Below are 19,413 nucleotides of genomic sequence, written 5' to 3' on the forward strand. Positions count from 1 at the left end.
TTAACCTTAGGATTCTTAACCACTCCACCAAGCCTCTTTGAGTTCATTTCCATTCAATATTAACTTCACTCTCTATCCCAGTGAATATTTATGATAACCTCTGATAAACCCCCCTTTTTGAGCAGAAGCCTAAAGAGAGGACAAATTATAAAATTTATACATTAGGCCAGTTCATATGTCCACCAAATTCAGATTGGACTCCACACTAGGTGAAATCTTCCCAGGTAAATAGAGTAAGGTGATGGTGGTGACAGGGAATGATGCAGGGAAGGAGGGTTACTCTTGTGAGGACTGAATTCCCACAGTGGTGAGACCAGGTTATGACACTTCTGGTGGTGGAGAGTGAAGTTTCAAATTTTATCTGAAAAAAATTTTTTAAATAAAAAACCATTTTTATTACATATATGCCCAGCAAGGAGAAAAATCTATATTTAGGGTCTGCAATGGTTTCCAATTAGGAGACTTTTCATAGAGTCTATATAGTTTGGGTTAACTGTATAAACAGTGAGATCATAGACAGTAGGTTAGTTTCCTTATGCTGATGCTCAAATTTAGTTTCCTTTGACCAACATGGAGATAACTTTGGCAAATAACAGAACATAGCAGGTACTTGAAGTGAAAAAAAATTTCTGTATAGCAAACATAATCTAACAGGCACTACTTCCTATGACAGTCCCACCATGAGCATGTGCATGTGAAGAGCATGGGACCTCTTGGTGTGGGGGATCAGTGTTTTGTACTTATAATAGTCAGGTTTCCTTTTCCATTAAACAGTTTTCCCATCCCAGTAAAATGGTCCTTGAGTCCACCCCCTGCATCCTTTTTTGGATATAAATGATTTGGGTAATTGCTGAAGACAGATACAAGGAAAGAGCTTTATAGGACACCAGACTGGCCTTAGATCCTACACAATACTTTTCAGAGAACAGCTAAACATACAGTCTCCATCATATTTCCCCAAAGGGAACATCCCAAAGGATGTTCTTTCCTCCGCCTCTAGGTGTGACTCTGTGAGTCCATGGACTGAAAGGTGAGAAGTGAAGGAACAGGGGAAAACCAAGAGGCCTTGGAAAAATGATGCTAACGTTATGTGATATGGGGATGTCAGAATGAGGCTGTATGTCATACTGTGCAATATTTTCTTCCACCTTTGGATCCCAGCTTATTTAATAAGTGAGAAGAAGTAGGACATATTTGGAAATTTGCTGAGATATGGGTTCAAAATGATCTAGTCAGCTCATTTACCTCAAGGAACTTAGAACTGGTAAAAGTAGAAATATTGAGCTGATTGAGAATTCTGAAAGGTACAGTATGAGGAGAGGACCCCAAATATCCCGACTTTCCCCAAGAAAGAGACTGCTGAGACCTCACTCTTCAGATATTACATCTGTCAGAATTTTCTTCACGATGGTCTTGGTGTCCTCAGCAACTATGTCAAAGAGGCGCCCCTGATTCCACACTCTAAGGTAGTGGGTACTAGTGTTACCGAAGACTGGGATGCGGCTCAGAAGTAAATTTAAGTAATAGGCTATATTACAATTTAACCACGATAATGTCCAGTCCTCTGTGAGGACAGTGTGCATATCCTGAGACTTCATAATGTCTTTGTACTGCTTCATGGGTTTTCCTGTACTCTGGGCCACCTCCTGGAGAGATACATCATCCACACCAAAGAACAAGCGGTAGGAGTTCAAAAACATCCCAAGATCATCTGCATTCTGGATGCCAAACTTATCCTGGAAAGACTCTGAGCCTATTTGCCTCTGCAAAGTGATCGCTTTGTCATTAATGACCTTCTCACAGGTGTCAAACAGGTTCTTTAGGAGATTATGTTTCCTGATGTTAGACACTTCTCTGTGCAAGGTGTCCCTAAGCTGTGGGAAGTCATGCAATAAGGGGTCAAAGCTGGAGACCAGGAATATGATGGGTTCACACACTCCCTCCTTCTGGAGAGTTACCCGGATATTCTCCTGGATATTCTGGAGGAGTTGTTCCTCTGAGACCACACGTGTACTGAGGTCTCTGTCCAGCTTGGTCCAGACGATGTAGAACCTCTTTCCCTGCCCCTGGATGATTTTGGCAAGCTTCGCGAGATTCGTGCTGAACTGTTCAGATGCAATGATGATGAAGAAGTCGTATGTGGTAAACTGCATCTCCTCTGCATACATCTCCAGGCTTTTGGTGGTAGCCCCTGTGCCAGGCAGGTCCCACAGCTCCACATTGGGAATGTGGGACAAAGAGTAGTGAGTGGGAATCTGAGTGGTTCTCACCACACCTGTGGGAGCTGAGTCCTTTTCCTCATGCCCAATTCCCCGCAGTGCATTGATGAAGGAAGACATGCCATTGCCAGAGTCCCCAGTCACTGCAATGCTCACTGGGGTACTGGGTGATGTCTTCAGGGTCTCTCTGACTGCAGAGACCACTTCCACCAACTTCCCTTCTTCCAAGGCTTCTTCTATGTTCATGGCACCTGGTTTAGATAAGATGCTCCAATCCCCATGGTATGGCACATCAGAGGTGAAGGATGTAGGTAATGGGGTGTGAAGGGACAGGGAGGGCTGTGCCATGTTGCTGATCAGTGGAGTAACCTGCAGAAATAGAAAAAGCAGGGGAGTTAGGAAGACCACGCACACGGGGTGGCAGAGGAATCATCAGATTTGGTAACCTGAACTGAGGGTGTTGGATCCACACCTAACTCATTTTAAAGCCTTTAGATGAGAAAGAGCAAGTGTTTGCAAAAATGTTTGAAAATGTCTCAAAAAACTAAACATATTATTTGGTCATAAAAACAAGGAAATCCTCCCATTTGTGACAATATGGATGGACTTTGAAAGCATCATGCTAAGTAAAAAAAATCAGACAGACATTGCATAATCTAAGTGATCTGTGGAATCTAAAAATAAAATAAAATAAATTCATAGAAAAAGAGAGCAGACATGGGGAGAGGTAGAGGAAGTGGGTGGGAGGAGGGGGAGATTGGAGGAAATGTTCAAAAGGTACAAGATTTCAGCTATAAGAAAAGTAAGTACTAGGGATGTAATGCACAACTTGGTAACTATAGATATCACCATGGTATGATTTATAGGAACGTTGTTAAGGGAATTCATCTTAAAAGTTCTCCTTAAATGGAGAATTTTCTCTCTTTTTTCTTCTTTCTTTTCTTTTTATTGTATTTTTATGAGATGATGGATCTATTGTGGAAATCATTTCACAATATATGTAAATCAAATCATCATGATGTATGCTTTAAACTTACATAGTGATGTATGTCAATAATATTTCCATAAAACTAGTAAAATAATTTAAACAGAGTCACCAAATGACCCAGCAATCACATTGCTAGGTACACACCCAAGAGCGGTGACAACGTACATCTACATAAAACCTACATGCAAACATCCATAGCAGTATTATTTATAATAGCCCTCAGGTGGAATTAACACAGCTGTCCACAGACTGTTCAATAGATAAATAAAAGTGGTCTATCCACACAGGAGATCAGTACTGGGCAAGAAAAAGAAATGAAGTACTGATACCTGCCACAACATGGAGGAACCCCAAAACATTATGCTCAGTGAAAGCAGACCACCCATCTGGCCATGTAGTCTGATTCTATTCATGTGAAATGTCCAGAAGAGGCAAATCCATAGACACAGAACATATATTGGGGATTTCTTAGATATGTAGGCCATTGTTTTGAGAGGTGGCAGTTAAGAAGTGCAGGATATCTTTTGGATAATGAAAATGTTCTAAATTTGATTATGATGGCATTACAACTTTGTGACTATATTAAAAGCTACTGAAAACTTTAAAGGGCTGAATTGTAGAATGTGTAAATTATGTCCCCAAATCAGGAGATGTGCACATGTTAGGGGCTCAGAGGAGATGGTTGAGGAATGTTCTACAGCTGTGCTGCTAGTAGTCAGCTCCTAAGCAGAAGAGCATCATGAGGGTCTCTGTGTCAGGAGTCAGGTAGGTCCAGGTACTCCTCCGCCCCAGCTGGGTGAGCAGGATGTCCCCCTGGGGATGTCCACAGGGCACAAGTAAGCCTATGACAACACTCAATATCCTTCAATCCTGATGACCCACACATCTTCACTGCATATGTCTTCAGAGTCAAGAATAATTTAATTATTTTTGGCAACAGTGAAAAGTACACCTTCTTTCCTCTCAAGACATTTTCCATATCTTTCACTACTAATTGCATACCTCGGGAATCCCTGTCCCTCACCCACTTCAACATCTAAGTTACACAAACTTTCCAAATAATAACCTACTGATTTTTTTAAGTCGGTACTTATGTTTGTACATGACTGTTTATCTTGTCACTGTTGTGATTAGTATTTTAAGTATTTAAGTTCTTCTGTGAACTTTCTTTTAGATTTGCAAGCATTTTATAAGGAAGGATTGGGAAAGAGAATTGGTTGAGATTACCTAGTGGACTCTCCCCCTGAGGCTACACACAGAGTGTGGCTGGTGGGCTTTCACAGCCCCACAAATTATGAGTGTTTGCTGTAGTAATTTCCCTTAAAAAAATCTACAGTTTCTTACCAACAGCATTTTTTGCATAGCTAGAACAAACAATCCTAAAATTTGTATGAAGCCACAAAAGACTTGAAATAGCCAAAGCAAACTTGAAAAAGAAAACAAAGACGGAGGCAGCATGATTCCAGACTTCAAGATATATTAGCTGTAGTGATCAAAACAGTATGGTACTTATCTCATATATGTATGTGTTTTTGAGTATGTGTAGAAAACCATTTTTAAAGTAACATCTTTCATTAAAACATAAGTGTTTGTAGTAAAAACAAACAAACAAAACAAAACAAAACAAAACAAAACAAAACAAAACAAAAAACACCTGTATGGTACTGGTACAAAAATCAATTTCTTATACCATACACAGAAATAAATTCAAAGTGAATTAAATATCTAAATGTGAGCCCTAAAACCATAAACATCCTAGAAGAGAATGTAGGCAGTAACTTTTTTAACATCACTGTAGCAACTTCTTTCTTGATATGAATCTAGAAAGCAAGGGAAACAAAAGCAAAAATAAACCACAAGGACAACATAAAATTAAACACTTTTGCAGAGTGAAGGAAACAACAAAACTAAAGGTAACATACAGAATGGGAGAAAATATTTGTAAAGACATATCTGATAAAGGGCTATTACCCAAAATATATTAAAAAAACCCCATAAAACTCAACACTCAAAAGCCAAATAATCCAATTGAAAAATGGTCAGAAGATATGAATAGGCCTTTTTCCAAAGAAGACATACAGATGGCCAGGAGACATATGAAAAGATGCTCACCATCACTTATCATCAGGGAAATGCAAATCAAAACTATAATGAGATAACACCTTACAACTGTCAGAATGGCTAAAATCAACAACACAAGAAACAACAGATGTTGGTGAGGATGTGGAGAAAGGGGAACCCTCTTGCACTGTTGGTGGGAATTCAAACTGATGCAGCCACTCTGGAAAACAGTATGGAGGTTCCTTAAAAGTTAAAAATACAGCTACTCTATGACCCAGCAACTGTACTACTAGGTATTTACTTAGAATACAAAAAACTAATTCAAAGGGATACATGCACCCTGATGTTTAGAGCATCATTATCAATAATAGCCAAACTATAGAAAGAGCCCAAGTCTCCATGGACTGATGAATGGATAAAGAAGATGTGGTATATGTATACAATGGAATATTACTCAGCCACAAAAAATGAAATATTGCCATTTGCAATGACATGGTTTGAGCTAGAGAGTATTATGCTAAGCAAAATAAGTTAGACAGAGAAAGACAAATACCATATGATTTCACTCATGTGTGGAATTTAATAAATGAAAAAAAAAAACAAGCAAAGGGAAGCAAAAAGACAGAGGCAAACCAAGAAACAGACTCTTAAGTATAAAGAACAAATTGATGGTTAGCAGAGGGGATGTGGGTAGGGGGATGGGTTAAATAGAGGATGGGTATTGGGAAGTGCACTTGTGATGAACACTGTCTGATACATGGAAGTATTGAATCATGACATTGTACACCTGAAATTAATATTACACTGTATGCTAACTAACTTGAATTTAAATAAAAACTTTAAAACAAATACTGTCTTTGTGTGCATAAATGCGAATTTTAAAACATTGTAATTCAAGACTGCCTCTTTGCTGAAGAGTTTCCCTGTGAGCCCCATGAGGCCTTCTATTCCATGAAGGCTTCCCTTCCAGACCTATCTATGGGGTCTCCTGGTGCTGCTGGAGGCCAATCCTCATACCCAACTGTTCAGGTTTCTGAATCAGAAGGCCCACAGCCCATTTGTGGGAGAAATTTCTCATTGGCCTGCAGGTCCTGTGGTGCAGCTTTTTGCTCTCCTCCTCCACCAAACCCACCCCACTTGCCTCTCCACTGATAGGTCCTGATTGCATCACTGCCCCCCAGACTTCTCCAGGTGCTTTCATCCACCATAAGTCCTGGACTCACCCTCCCCACGCAGAAACTGGTGAGAGCTCCACACCCCAGGTTTGCAGACAAGCTCAGGCAATGTGAACATTTTCACAATGACAACTGAGCCCCAGTCTTCTGTCTTGTGTAGCTGGGAAGCCATGCTACCGACCCCATAGCACTCCATTGAGGGTTTCATTGTATGACCCAGGTGAAGCTCTGGGCAGGCCTCCTGGTAATCTCTGGTGAATCCTCTTTGATCTTATTAGGATCTCTAAGGAAGACTTTCCTCTGATTCTTCTTACTCCCTCCAACTCTTAACACAGGATAGGAAGGTGCTATTTCTGCAAATCTGTCTGAGCTGGGTCTTTTGCATGGCTTTTCTTGATTAATCTTCCCCAAGCTCTATTAGATAAGTGATATTATTATTCCTAGTTACAGATGAAGATGTTTCACAGATGTGAGATGTTCACAGATAAGAAATAAGCTTGACAGTCTGGAAAACAGTATGGAGGTTCCTCAAAAAATTAAAAATAGAACTACTCTATGACCCAGCAATTGCACTACTAGGTATTTACCCAAAGGATACAAACAGTGATTTAAGGGGCACATGTAAACCAATGTTTATAGCAGCAGTGTCCACAATAGTCAAAACATGGAAAGAACCCAGATGTCCACTGACAGATGAATGGATAAAGAAGATGTGGTATACAAACACACACAATGGAATACTACTCAGCCATCAAAAAAGTGAAATTTTTACCATTTGCCATGATGTGGATGGAACTAGAGGGTATTATGCTAAGCAAAGTAAGTCAATCAGAGAAAGACAATTATCATATGATTTCACTCATATGTGGAATTTAAGAAACAAAACAGAGGAACATGGAGGGAGGGAAAAATAAAACAAGTCAAAATCAAAGAGGGAGACAAACCATAAGAGATATAAGGAAACAAACTGAGGATTGCTGGGAGGATGGAGGGATGGGGGAATGGGGTAGCTGGGTGATGTGTATTAAGGAGGGCACCTGATGTAATGAGTGCTGGGTGTTATATAAGATGGATGAATCACTGAACTCTACCTCTGAAACTAATAATATACTATATGTTAATTAATTGAATTTAAATAAAATAAAATAAAATAATAAAATAAAATAAAATAAGAGAGGGTGGCAAACCATAAGAGACTCTTAACTGTAGGGAACAAACTGAGGGTTGCTGGAGGGAGGTGGGTGGGGGATGGGCTAAATGAGTGATGGGCATTAAGGAGGGCACTTGTTTGGATGAGCACTGGGTGTCATATGGAACCGATGGATCACTAAATTCTACCCCTGTGACTAATAATACACTATATATCAACTAAATTGAATTTAAGTAAATAAAAAGAAGAAAGAAGCTTGAAATTACAAAGCAATGATGGAGGATCTAAGATTTACTCCAACAATGTGATTTTCTGTTTCTATCTGGATAGGAGGGGAGGATGATCCTAGTTAATGTTGAATCTCCGGCCCCAGGGGCTGGAGGATGGCTGGATGCTGAGATGCTTCTCCTGGGGATGTGGGTCCACTTATTGTTATCAATTGCCATTTACCTCTCCCTGGATGCACCTTTCCTAATTTGGGGAGAGAATGGAAATCATAGTCCTTTCTCAGCTCCCATCCTCACTAAGGAAAACTCACTGCTTTGCAAGTGTGAGGAAAAATTCTACAATGTCTCCCCACTTCTTAGAAACCATTGCAGGGAACTTGACCCCCCTTGGGAGATAGATGGATAATGAAATGATCAGGAGATGTTGGGAGTTCAGAGGGAGGAAAACTCATGGAATATAATGTAATCACCATCCCATCTGCTTGGGGACCAGAATCCCTTGAGCCCTGTGCCCACAAAGTCTTCAGGTTCTTCCACCAGGGGCCCCTATGAAAAACTGGAGCTGGAATAGGTCAGTGAGGATGGTGCCTCCTCCTGCAGGAGTAGAGGTGCCCTGAGCTTGGTGAGGGTGTGAACGACATGGTGGTGGGGCAGAACATGCATGGACAAAGCTGGCTTAAAGCTAGAAAGATGGAGCCCTGGCCTGGATCAGGCTGGAGGAACATTCTGAAAGGAGAATACCTACGAGTAGCCCTCCCTTGCCCCTATATTCAAAGCCCTCTTTAAGACCACTCTTGACCTTTCCCAACAATAGCCCAAGTTCTTGTTTATGAGGGACACAGAGGTTCCTGGAGGCCTTACCTGCCATCCTGGCTCCAGGGAGACAATCTCCTGGGTGAGTCCCAGGCTCATTGATCTGGCTGTGTGAAGGCATTTCTGCTGCCCCTGAGCATGCTATATATTCTTCTTGCCTGTAAGTTTGCCCCTAAAATGGGATGGAGAAGGCTGAATGTCCTTATCAGTGGTCTTGTGGGGCCCAGGCCAGGCAGAATATAGGAGCCCTTGAATCCATTTCCTGGTTTGTCTAAATCCCATCACAACCTTCACACGTACCCATCTCACCTTGACTTCCTGTGTGTTAGATCAATTGAAAAAACCCCTGTCTCTTCAAAAGGTGAAACTCCCAGAAAGTATTCTGTCATCCCATGTTAGATGCTTCATATCATAAAAATACACATACAGGTCTCATCATCAGGGAATTATGTTAAATAGTTCCCTAGGCTCTGCAGTGCCCTTAGTGCCCAGCAGGTTTGGGACACATTTCTGTTAGATGAATGAAACACAATATACCACTGCATATCCTCCACTTACTGGTTGATGGATAAATTAACTTTGTTTCCTAAAGCTGTCATCTGAAATGTTGAAGCCAGCTCCACCACAGCCCTTTGGAAAGCAAGTAGGGTCTAGGGAAGTGTAGGAGCTCCTGACCCTGGGGCGGCTGTGGTAGGTAAGAACAAACCTACAATCTTCTAGACCATTTCTGTGACTATGTCTGACCCAACCATGGACTTTACACATGTCTCCTCACCTGAGCACCTGTGTTAAGCCCTACTGGAGGGAGTGGCTGAGGCCCCATAGCACAAGCCACAGCTCCCTGTTTCCCACTACTTGCTCATCTTGTTCCTGCCTTGCACCTGGTGCTAGACAACCCTGTATGTGGGACCCTTTCAGGGTCGTTTAACGCAGCACTATGCCCATAAGACACTGCCAGGCCAGGCTTGGACAAGAGTAATTCCATGAGAGATTGCAGGTCTTCCAGGAATGGTCAGTGTGCAAGTGGTGGTGTGTTGTTTGAGCCCCCAGGACATTGAGGCTCAGAGAACTAACCCAGAAGGTGAGGAGAGGCCATCAGAAATGAGCCAGGGATGCAAGTGACTCCCAGGCTCACTTTTTTGCAGGTCATACTCATGTTATACCTCTGATCTTCCCTATCTGAACAGGGTTTGAGGGTCCCTGAATAAAGAAACAGGCTTTTATGGAGGGATCCCAGGGGGCAGATTCAACTAGGGAGGGCAGTTGCGTTTGCAAGGAGAACCAGATCCTATGGGCAGATCTTTCAAAGTCTCACCAGCAGTGAGAGATGCATTTCACATAGGAACTAAGTACCCACTCAGCATACATGCATTCACACAAGTGCATACACCTGAAGAAAGATTTTACCAACAATTTCCCTACCCTCCATTTTGATCTACTGCATCTATTCCAATGGGCAAATTTTTTGAACTCTTGTTATAATGCACCAAATATATTTCATGATCTAAGAAGCAGAATGAAAAACACTCATTATTGGATTTGCCATGCAAGGTCCTATATAGTTCATGTCATGCCCAATTATCTTGAGCCATGAAGCAGGGATCAGACTTGGCCCAGACTAGAAATCTGAGGCATGAAGAATTTTTGTGAGTTTGAACTCAATGTGGACCAAGCCCCACATTTCCCCCCATTTTATCATCATAGGGAAGGGCAAGGAAAAAAAATATACATATTGCTTTATTCTAGGAAAGTATAATAAACATCTGCTTCATCAATAGGCATGAGGCACAAAAGGACCTGGTCTGGGAAAAGAGTATTTCAAGAGTCCACCTCACTGACATCATCTGTAAGGAATGGAGTTGATGTCCAGCAATAGGGACAGTTTCTCCTATGTAGATACACATGTGCAAGGGAGAAGGGAAGATGGCGGAGGAGTAGGGGACCCCTTTTTCAGCTGGTCCCCTGAGTCGAGCTGGATAGGTACCAGACCATCCTGAACATCCATGGAATCAGCCTGAGATGCAGGAAGATACATCTGGATCTCTACAAATGAACATCTCCAGCGCTGAGTATTGAGGTATGAAGTGGGGAGCCGTGAAACCACACACAGATACTGGAAGATAAACGGAAGGGGGAGGGAGCCGCCGCGTTTGGGCCAGGAAGCGGTAGCCACCTTCACGGGTGAGCGGGCAGACTCGCGGACAGCACCCGCGAGAGAACAGACTGAGACCGTGAGCCGGGGAGCGCGTGCCACCAGACTTCTCACGGAACTCCGGTGTGCTCACTGGAACCAGACTGAGACCCGGAGCTCCGGGAGCATGTGGGGGCGGCTGGCGGCTGGCAGTGTTAGAAACACAAAGGACAGAGAAGCACCGGCCCTGGAAGTGAGGGCTGGGACACTGGGTGTGGGGCGCACATCCTGGGATGCTGCAGGGTTGAGCAGCACCAACAGAAACAGAGTTAAAGTGGCCAGATCATCAGTGGAGAACGGCCCGCGATCCCCTCTGTTCTGTGACAGAGGCTGAGATTCGGCCACTGCTGCTCTGTCTCTCAAAAAAGGCACAACAAACTGCCAGGGAAAGCCGCCAGAGAACAAAAGCCTGGAAACACCAGCTCACAGGGTGCCCATCCCCCTGCCCCTTCACAGGAGACACAGAGACCCTACCCAAACAGGGTTGCCTGAGGTTCGGTGTTGCAGGCCCTTCCCACAGAAGGCAGGCTGAAAAATCAAGAAGCCCACATCCCTAAGATCCCTATAAAACAAGGATGCACGGCCTGGGTCCTGGTCAATAATTTGGGCTCTGGACAACCCCGCAACCTCTCCTCAATCAGAATGACGAGAAGGAGAAATCCCCCCCAGCAAAGAAAAGACAACGAGTCTGTGGCCTCTGCCACAGAACTAATGGATATGGATATAACTAAATTATCAGAAATGGAATTCAGAGTAACAATGGTCAAGATGATGTGTAGACTTGCAAAATTATTTACGAAAATGTTAATGAGAATATAGACTCTCTAAGGGTGGAAATGAGAGCGAATCTGGCAGAAATTAAAAATTGTATGAGCCAAATGCGGGCAAAACTAGAGGCTCTGACAGCGAGGATAAATGAGGCAGAGGAACGTATTAGCGAACTGGAGGATGGGTTAGTAGAAGAAAAAGCGAAAATAGAAGCTGGACTTAAAAAAATCCACACCCACGAATGTATGTTACTGGAGATTAATGACTCAATGAAGCGTTCCAATGTCAGAATCATCTGCATCCCCGAGGGGGTGGAGAAAAACAGGACTAGAAGAGATATTAGAACAAATTGTAGCTGAAAACTTCTCTAATCTAGCAAGGGAAACAAACATTCGTGTCCAATAGGCAGAGAGGATCCCTCCCAAGCTCAACCATGACAAACCTACACCACGTCACATCATAGTGCAGTTTGCAAATATTAGATCCAAGGATACAGTATTGAAAGCGGCCAGGGCAAAGAAATTTCTCATGTACCAACACAAACGTATCAGAATTACGTCAGACCTGTCTGCACAGACCTGGAATGAGAGAAAGGGTTGGGGGGGTATTTTTTTTTTTAAGATTTTTAAAAATTTTTTATTTATTTGACAGAGATAGAGACAGCCAGTGAGAGAGGGAACACAAGCAGGGGGAGTGGGAGAGGAAGAAGCAGGCTCATAGCAGAGGATCCTGATGTGGAGCTCGATCCCACAACGCCGGGACCATGCCCTGAGCCGAAGGCAGACGCTTAACCACTGTGCCACCCAGGCACCCGTGGGGGGTATTTTAAAAGCTCTTTCAGAGAAAAACATGCAGCCAAGGATCCTTTATCCAGCAAGGCTATCATTCAGAATTGATGGAGAAATAAAGACCTTCCAGAATCGCCATTCATTGACCAATTTAGTAACCACAAAACCAGCCCTACAGGAGAAATTAAGGGGGGGGGTGCTATAAAGGTAAAAAGGCCCCAAGAGTGATACAGAACAGAAAGTCACAACCGATACAAACAAAGACTTTATTGGCAACATGGCATCATTAAAATTATATCTCTCAGTATTCAGTCTTAATGTGAATGGCTTAAATGCTCCCATAAATGCCACAGGGTTGCAGATTGGATAAAAAGAAATGACCCATCCATTTGCTGTCTACAAGAGAATCATTTTGAACCCAAAGATACATTCAGACTGAAAGTAAAGGGATGGAGTACCATCTTTCACGCCAATGGACCTCAAAAGAAAGCTGGGGTAGCAATTCTCATATCAGATAGATTGGATTTTAAACTAAAGACTATCGTTAGAGACACAGAAGGGCACTATATTATTCTTAAAGGATGTACCCAACAAGTGGATATGACAATTATAAATATATATGCCCCCAGCAGGGGAGCAGCAAGATACACAAGCCAACTCTTAACCACAATAAAGAGACATATAGATAAAAATACATTAATAGTAGGGGATCTCAACACCCCTCTCTCAGAAATAGACAGAACACCCTTGCAAAAACTAAGCAAAGAATCAAAGGCTTTGAATGCCATACTCGACGAGTTGGACCTCATAGATATATATAGAACACTACACCCCAGAACCAAAGAATACTCATTCTATTCTAATGCCCATGGAACATTCCCAAGAATAGACCATGTTCTGGGTCACAAAACAGGTATCAACCGATACCAAAAGACTGAAATTATTCCCTGCATATTCTCAGACCACAGTACTTTGAATTTGGAACTCAACCACAAGGAAAATTTTGGAAGAAACTCAAACACTTGGAAACTAAGAACCATCCTGCTCAGGAATGACTCGATAAACCAGGAAATCAAAAATCAAATTAAATAATTTATGCTGACCAACGAGAATGAAAACACAACGGTCCAAAACCTATGGGATACTGCAAAGGCAGTCCTAAGGGGGAAATACATAGCCATCCAAGCCTCACTCAAAAGAATAGAAAAATCTAAAATGCAGTTTTTATATTCTCACCTCAAGAAGCTGGAACAGCAACAGAGGGACAGGCCTAATCCACGCATGAGGAAGCAGTTGACCAAAATTAGAGCTGAAATCAATCAATCAGAAACCAGAAGTACAGTAGAGCAGATCAACAGAACTAGAAGCTGGTTCTTTGAGAGAATTAATAGCATTGACAGACCTCTGGCAAGACTTATCCGAAAGAATAGAGAAAGGACCCAACTTAATAAAATTATGAATGAAAAAGGAGAGGTCATAACGAACACCAATGAAATTGGAAGGATTATTAGAAACTTTTATCAATAGCTTTATGCCAATAAATTAAGCAATCCGGAAGAGATAGAGGCCTTCCTGGAAACCCATAAACGACCAAGACTGAAACAGGAAGAAACTGATTTTTTAAACAGGTCAATTAATTATGAAGAGATTGAGTCAGTGATAAACAATCTTCCAAAAAATAAAACTCCAGGCCCGGACAGTTTTCCTGGGGTATTCTACCAAACATTCAACGAAGAAGTAATACCTATTCTCCTAAAGCTATTTCAAAAAATAGAAACAGAAGGAAAGCTACCAAACTCATTCTATGAGTCCAATATTACCTTGATCCCCAAACCAGGCAAAGAGCCCAACAAAAAGGAGAATTATAGACCGATTTCCCTAATGAATATGGACACCAAAATCCTCAACAAGATCCTGGCAAACAGAATCCAACAGCACATTAAAATGATTATCCAACATGACCAAGTGGGGTTCATCCCTGGGATGCAGGGGTGGTACAACATTCACAAATCTATCAGTGTCTTAGATTTTATTCAGAAACAAAAATTCAGAAGTCATATGATTCTCTCAATAGATGCAGAAAAAGCATTTGACAAAATACAGCACCCTTTTCTGATTAAAACCCTTCAGAGTGTAGGGATAGAGGGTTCATTTGTCAAGATCATAAAAGCCATCTATGAAAAGCCTACAGCAAATATTATTCTCAATGGGGAAAAGTTGGAAGCCTTTCCCTTAAATCAGGAACACGACAAGGATGCCCACTCTTGCCACTATTATTCAACATAGTACTAGAAGTCCTTGCAACAGCAATGGGACAACAAAAAGGGATAAAAGGTATCCAAGTCAGCAAAGAAGAAGTCAAACTGTCTCTCTTCACAGATGACATGATACTCTATATGGAAAACCCAAAAGAAGCCACTCCCAAACTATTAGAAGTTATAGAGCAATTCAGTAACGTGGCGGGATACAAAATCAATGCTCAGAAATCAGTTGCATTTCTATACACGAATAATGAGACCAAAGAAAGAGAAATTAGGGAATCCATCCCTTTTACAATAGCACCAAAAACCATACGTTACCTTGGAATTAACTTAACCAGAGACGTAAAGGACCTATATTCTAGAAACTATAAATCACTCTTGAAAGACATTGAGGAAGACACAAAAAGATGGAAAGATATTCCATGCTCATGGATTGGAAGAATTAACATAGTTAAAATGTCCATGCTACCCAGAGCAATCTACACTTTCAAGGCTATCCCAATCAAAATGCCGATGACATTTTTCAAGGAACTGGAACAAATAGTCCTTAAATTTGTATGGAACCAGAAAAGGCCCCAAATCGCCAAGGAGCTGTTGAAAAGGAAAAACAAAGCTGGGGCATTACAATGCCAGATTTCGAGCTGTACTACAAAGCTGTGATCACAAACACATCATGGTACTGGCTCAAAAACAGGCACATAGACCAATGGAACAGAATAGAGAACCCAGAAATGGACCATCACCTCTCTGGGCAACTAATCTTTGATAAAGCAGGAAAAAACATCCGGTGGGAAAAAGATAGTCTCTTCAATAAATGGTGCTGGGAAAATTGGACAGCTACATGCAAAAGAATGAAACTTGACCACCATCTCACACCATACACAAAGATAAACTCCAAATGGATGAAAGACCTCGATGTGAGTCAGGAATCCATCAAAATCCTGGAGGACAACATAGGCAACAATCTCTACGACATCGGCCAAAGCAACCTTTTTCATGACACATCTCTAAAGGCAAGAGAAACAAAAGATAAAATGAACATGTGGGGCTTCATCAAAATAAAAAGCTTCTGCACAGCCAAGGAAACAATCAAAAAAACTAAGAGGCAGCCCACGGAATGGGAGAATATATTTGCAAGTTATGCTACAGATAAAAAACTGGTATCGAAGATCTACAAAGAACTTCTCAAACTCAATACCCGAGAAACAAATAAGTCATAAAATGGGCAGAAGATATGAACAGACACTTTTCCAATGAGGACATACAAATGGCCAACAGACACATGAAAAAATGTTCAAAATCATTTTCCATCGGGGAAATTAAAATCAAAACCACACTAAGATACCACCTTATGCCAGTTAGAATGGCAAAAATTAACAAGGCAGGAAACAGCAATTGCTGGAGAGGATGTGGAGAAAGGGGATCCCTCCTATATTGTTGGTGGGAATGCAAGTTGGTACAGCCACTCTGGAAAACAGTGTAGAGGTCCCTTAAAAAGTTAAAAATTGAGCGACCCTATGACCCAGCCATTGCAATACTGGGTATTTACCCCAAAGATACAAACGTAATGAACAGAAGGGCCATATGCACCCCAATGTTCATAGCAGCATTACCCACAATAGCTAAATTGTGGAAGGAGCCAAGATGCCTTTCAACAGATGACTGGATTAAGAAAATATGGTCCATATATACAATGGAATATTACTCAGCTATCAGAAAGAACGAGTTCTCAACATTTGCTGCAACATGGACGTCACTGGAGGAGATAATGCTAAGTGAAATAAGTCAAGCCGAGAAACACAATTATCATATGATTTCTCTCATCTATGGAACATAAGAACTAGGAAGACCGGTAGGGGAAGAAAGGGATAAAGAAAGGGGGGTAATCAGAAGGTGGAGTGAAGCATGGGAGGCTATGGACTCTGAGAAACAAACTGAGGGCTTCAGAGGGGAGGGGGGTGGGGGAATGGGATAGACCGGTGATGGGTAGTAAGGAGGGCACATATTGCATGGTGCACTGGGTGTTATACGCAACTAATGAATCATCGAACCTTGCATCAGAAACCAGGGATGTACTGTATAGTGACTAACATAATATAATAAAAAAAAATTAAGAAAAAAAAAAAAGATACACATGTGCACTGTTATACGTTGTCTTAGGTCTCTTAGATACTTTGTCCCTGAAACCCCACTTCTACCTAATCCACAGGAAGTCCAGCTAATGCTCCAGTTAGACTTTCCCAATTCCAGATTACTCCAGAAATTGCCATTGTCTTATGTCCTACGTAGATTGTAAGAGAATATGAATGGCAAATCCTGCTGTCCTTTTCAAAACCTGGTCCCATCACAAGGCCCCCACTGCCATGAATATGGAGATGAAAGGCCCATTGCCTCCATACTGGAAGGTAGAATTGGTTCGGTCCAAACAAAGTATGGGGTTCTGATTTTGTCCCTGAAGAATATCAGAGAGGAGCCCTTTTGTAAATACTTACTGAAATGGATAAGCCAATCCCAAAGCTCTCCTGCCCTGGTGTCAGGCTCCACCTTTCACGTCTTCACTCCTGCAGGGTTATTAGCGACATTGTGTTGTAGGAGTTCTCTCACTTACCTGCTCCAGGAAGCAGAGGTGACTGTGAACAGGCAGATGTCAGTGGCCCTTCTGGCAAGTTAACTCTTCCAGGGAACGAGTCCAGCCCTTAGACAGAGACAGTTACCTCTGAGATCCTCCAAAACTGGTTTCAGGCCCAGATTGTTCCAAAAGTAAGGAAGGGAGTTGTGCTGGGTTGGGGTTGTCCTAGGAAGAGCCTAGACAGAAGGGGGGAAGAGGAGCTAGGAAGGAGAAAGCAATCTTGCAGAGTTTTCTGCTGCAGTCCTTCCCTGCTCAGAGCTGTGCGATTTCTGAGTAAAGCTGGTGGCAGGGCCCCAGCCCCAGCAGGAGGGAACTTAAGGAGGGCTGCTTTCAGTTTCTATTCCTGGAAATGACTCCAGTTCTCAAAATAAGCCTGAACCAGTTTCCCTTTCCCATTCTGGAGGGTGGGGGCGCTGCATCATTTGCCTGTGGCTTATCAGTGTTATTTGAGCACCTTCAGCCCAGAGGCCCAGGGGAGGGTGAGAGTGCTCTGACACCAGCTGCCTCATACCTGAGATTCTTACTCCGATGCTAGTGTCCAGATCTATGAGCAGTCCATATTCAGCCCCCTTGAGGCTGGCCCCTCAGATGGGTGCAGACACTGCCTGCAAAAGTTATTCCTTAGGATTGGCCGGTACGCTCAGCTCAGGGGCCAATTCACTTCCGCCCATAGAGATCAGACTGCAGAAGTTACATCCAGGGTGGAATACTCTTCCAGGCTCCAGCTGTGACCTTCCCCTGGTGTCAATACACCTGCCTCAACCAAGTGAGGGTCTGAGCTCAAAACAGCTCACTACTGACTTGGTGACTGTAACAGCTGCTTAAACTCTCAGGGATTGTCACATCCTCATGTGGGAGCAGCAGTGAAGGCTCCCCAGGGTGTTTGTGTTCAGAACAGAGGCCGCAGGGAGGGGGCTATGTGATTTCGACGGGGTGAAAAAGAAGGTTCGTTTTACAGTTTCTGCCAAGATTGCAAATGTCCATAACAAGTGATGAAATCCTTCTGTGGCTAAGAGACTGTGAATTTGTCATTGCCATCCTTGATTCCTCCCCTGGGTCATGAAAGGACAGCGGACAGGTTGTGCACAGGGAAGGCAAGGATCATTTTAGTGAGCTTGTTACAAGGGACATGGTTAACAATGAGGGCTGCACATGGTCTTCTTGGGTAGGATGATCTGAGGAGAACAGAAGGAGCTGCCCTTCTGTTCCTGACACCACGGGGGAGGTAGAAGGCTGGAAAGTCTGGACTATACTTGCCTCGAGATCCCAAAGGGTACATCAGCATGGACCTTCATTAGACATCATTGGACCCTTCTTCCTGAGGGACATTCATCACACCAGGCCATCAGCTGGATTGCAAATGTCCTACCCCAGTGAGTCTTTTCCTACCCTGTAGTTCTCCTATGCCACGCTCCTCCATGTAATGGGGGCAGTGGGTGGAAGAAAGAGGAGAGAAGCTGACTCTTTTCCTGTTCCTGCTGCAAGTGTCTCACTCAGTTGGAGGAAGGGCTGAACCAGGGCAGGGGAGATTTCTATTCTACAAGAATCTAGAAATTGTATATTACACTGACTGGACATCTACTCATCTGAGTGGGACCAGGAGAGGAGGGATTTCTAAGCCATTCATTCCTAAGAATAATTGATTTCCCTTTCCTCTGAATAGAGAGAATGTAACAACAGCTTCATAAACCATACTGCCTGATTTCCTAGTGTTGACTTAGGAGGAGCAAGTCTGACTCTGGACACTGAGGTGAGCACAGTAGGGCATCAGAACCCAGTCCACTGGGTGCAGAAGACACTGCAGATCACAGCCAACCAAACAGGGGAGCAGCCCCAGAGGGATTCTCGCACACCGCTGAGGAGCAGCCCAGCCTTGGGGAGCCCCTGACTGGGACCTTTCTGTCACCCAATACAAAGAGCCCCATCACTGCCAGGGTACCGGAGTCTCAGAGACATTTCCTACCTTCCTACTGAGAGCTGTACTTGGCTGTCTACGTGTGCTCATCTTCACCCAGAGCCAGTTGTCAAGTTCATGTGTGAGCTTGCATCTTTGCCTTGCAGTTGGTTCTACCTGGAATCTCAGCCTCTCTGTCTCCTGCCTCCTCCCTGAATGATTTCTCAGTCTTTCTCCCATCATAGCAGT

The 19,413-nt window shown here is 42.9% G+C and overlaps 1 protein-coding gene across 2 annotated transcripts; it reads right to left on the minus strand.

Moving 5' to 3' along the window:
* Nucleotides 1-371: 371 nt before the first annotated feature.
* LOC113261535 (immunity-related GTPase family M protein 1-like) lies at nt 372-17,658 on the minus strand. Of its 2 annotated transcripts, none has more exons than XM_026507678.4 (2): nt 17,250-17,658; nt 372-2,588 (listed from the first exon to the last, which is right to left on the minus strand). In XM_026507678.4, exon 2 carries the CDS (start codon nt 2,565-2,567, stop codon nt 1,368-1,370), a length of 1,200 nt encoding a protein of 399 aa, XP_026363463.1. In that variant the 5' UTR covers nt 2,568-2,588; nt 17,250-17,658; the 3' UTR covers nt 372-1,367. The 2 variants fall into 2 exon arrangements, with proteins under 2 accessions (XP_026363463.1, XP_026363464.1); XM_026507679.4 differs by having other exon boundaries at nt 17,134-17,581.
* Between the last annotated feature and the right edge of the window lie 1,755 nt (nt 17,659-19,413).

Source organism: Ursus arctos, unplaced genomic scaffold (genome assembly GCF_023065955.2).
Source record: "Ursus arctos isolate Adak ecotype North America unplaced genomic scaffold, UrsArc2.0 scaffold_5, whole genome shotgun sequence".
NCBI lineage: Eukaryota > Metazoa > Chordata > Mammalia > Carnivora > Ursidae > Ursus > Ursus arctos.

Excerpts from the sequence above, each read along its gene's own strand:
- LOC113261535 (XM_026507678.4), bottom strand. The coding sequence starts at position 2,567 with ATGGCACAGCCCTCCCTGTCCCTTCACACCCCATTACCTACATCCTTC.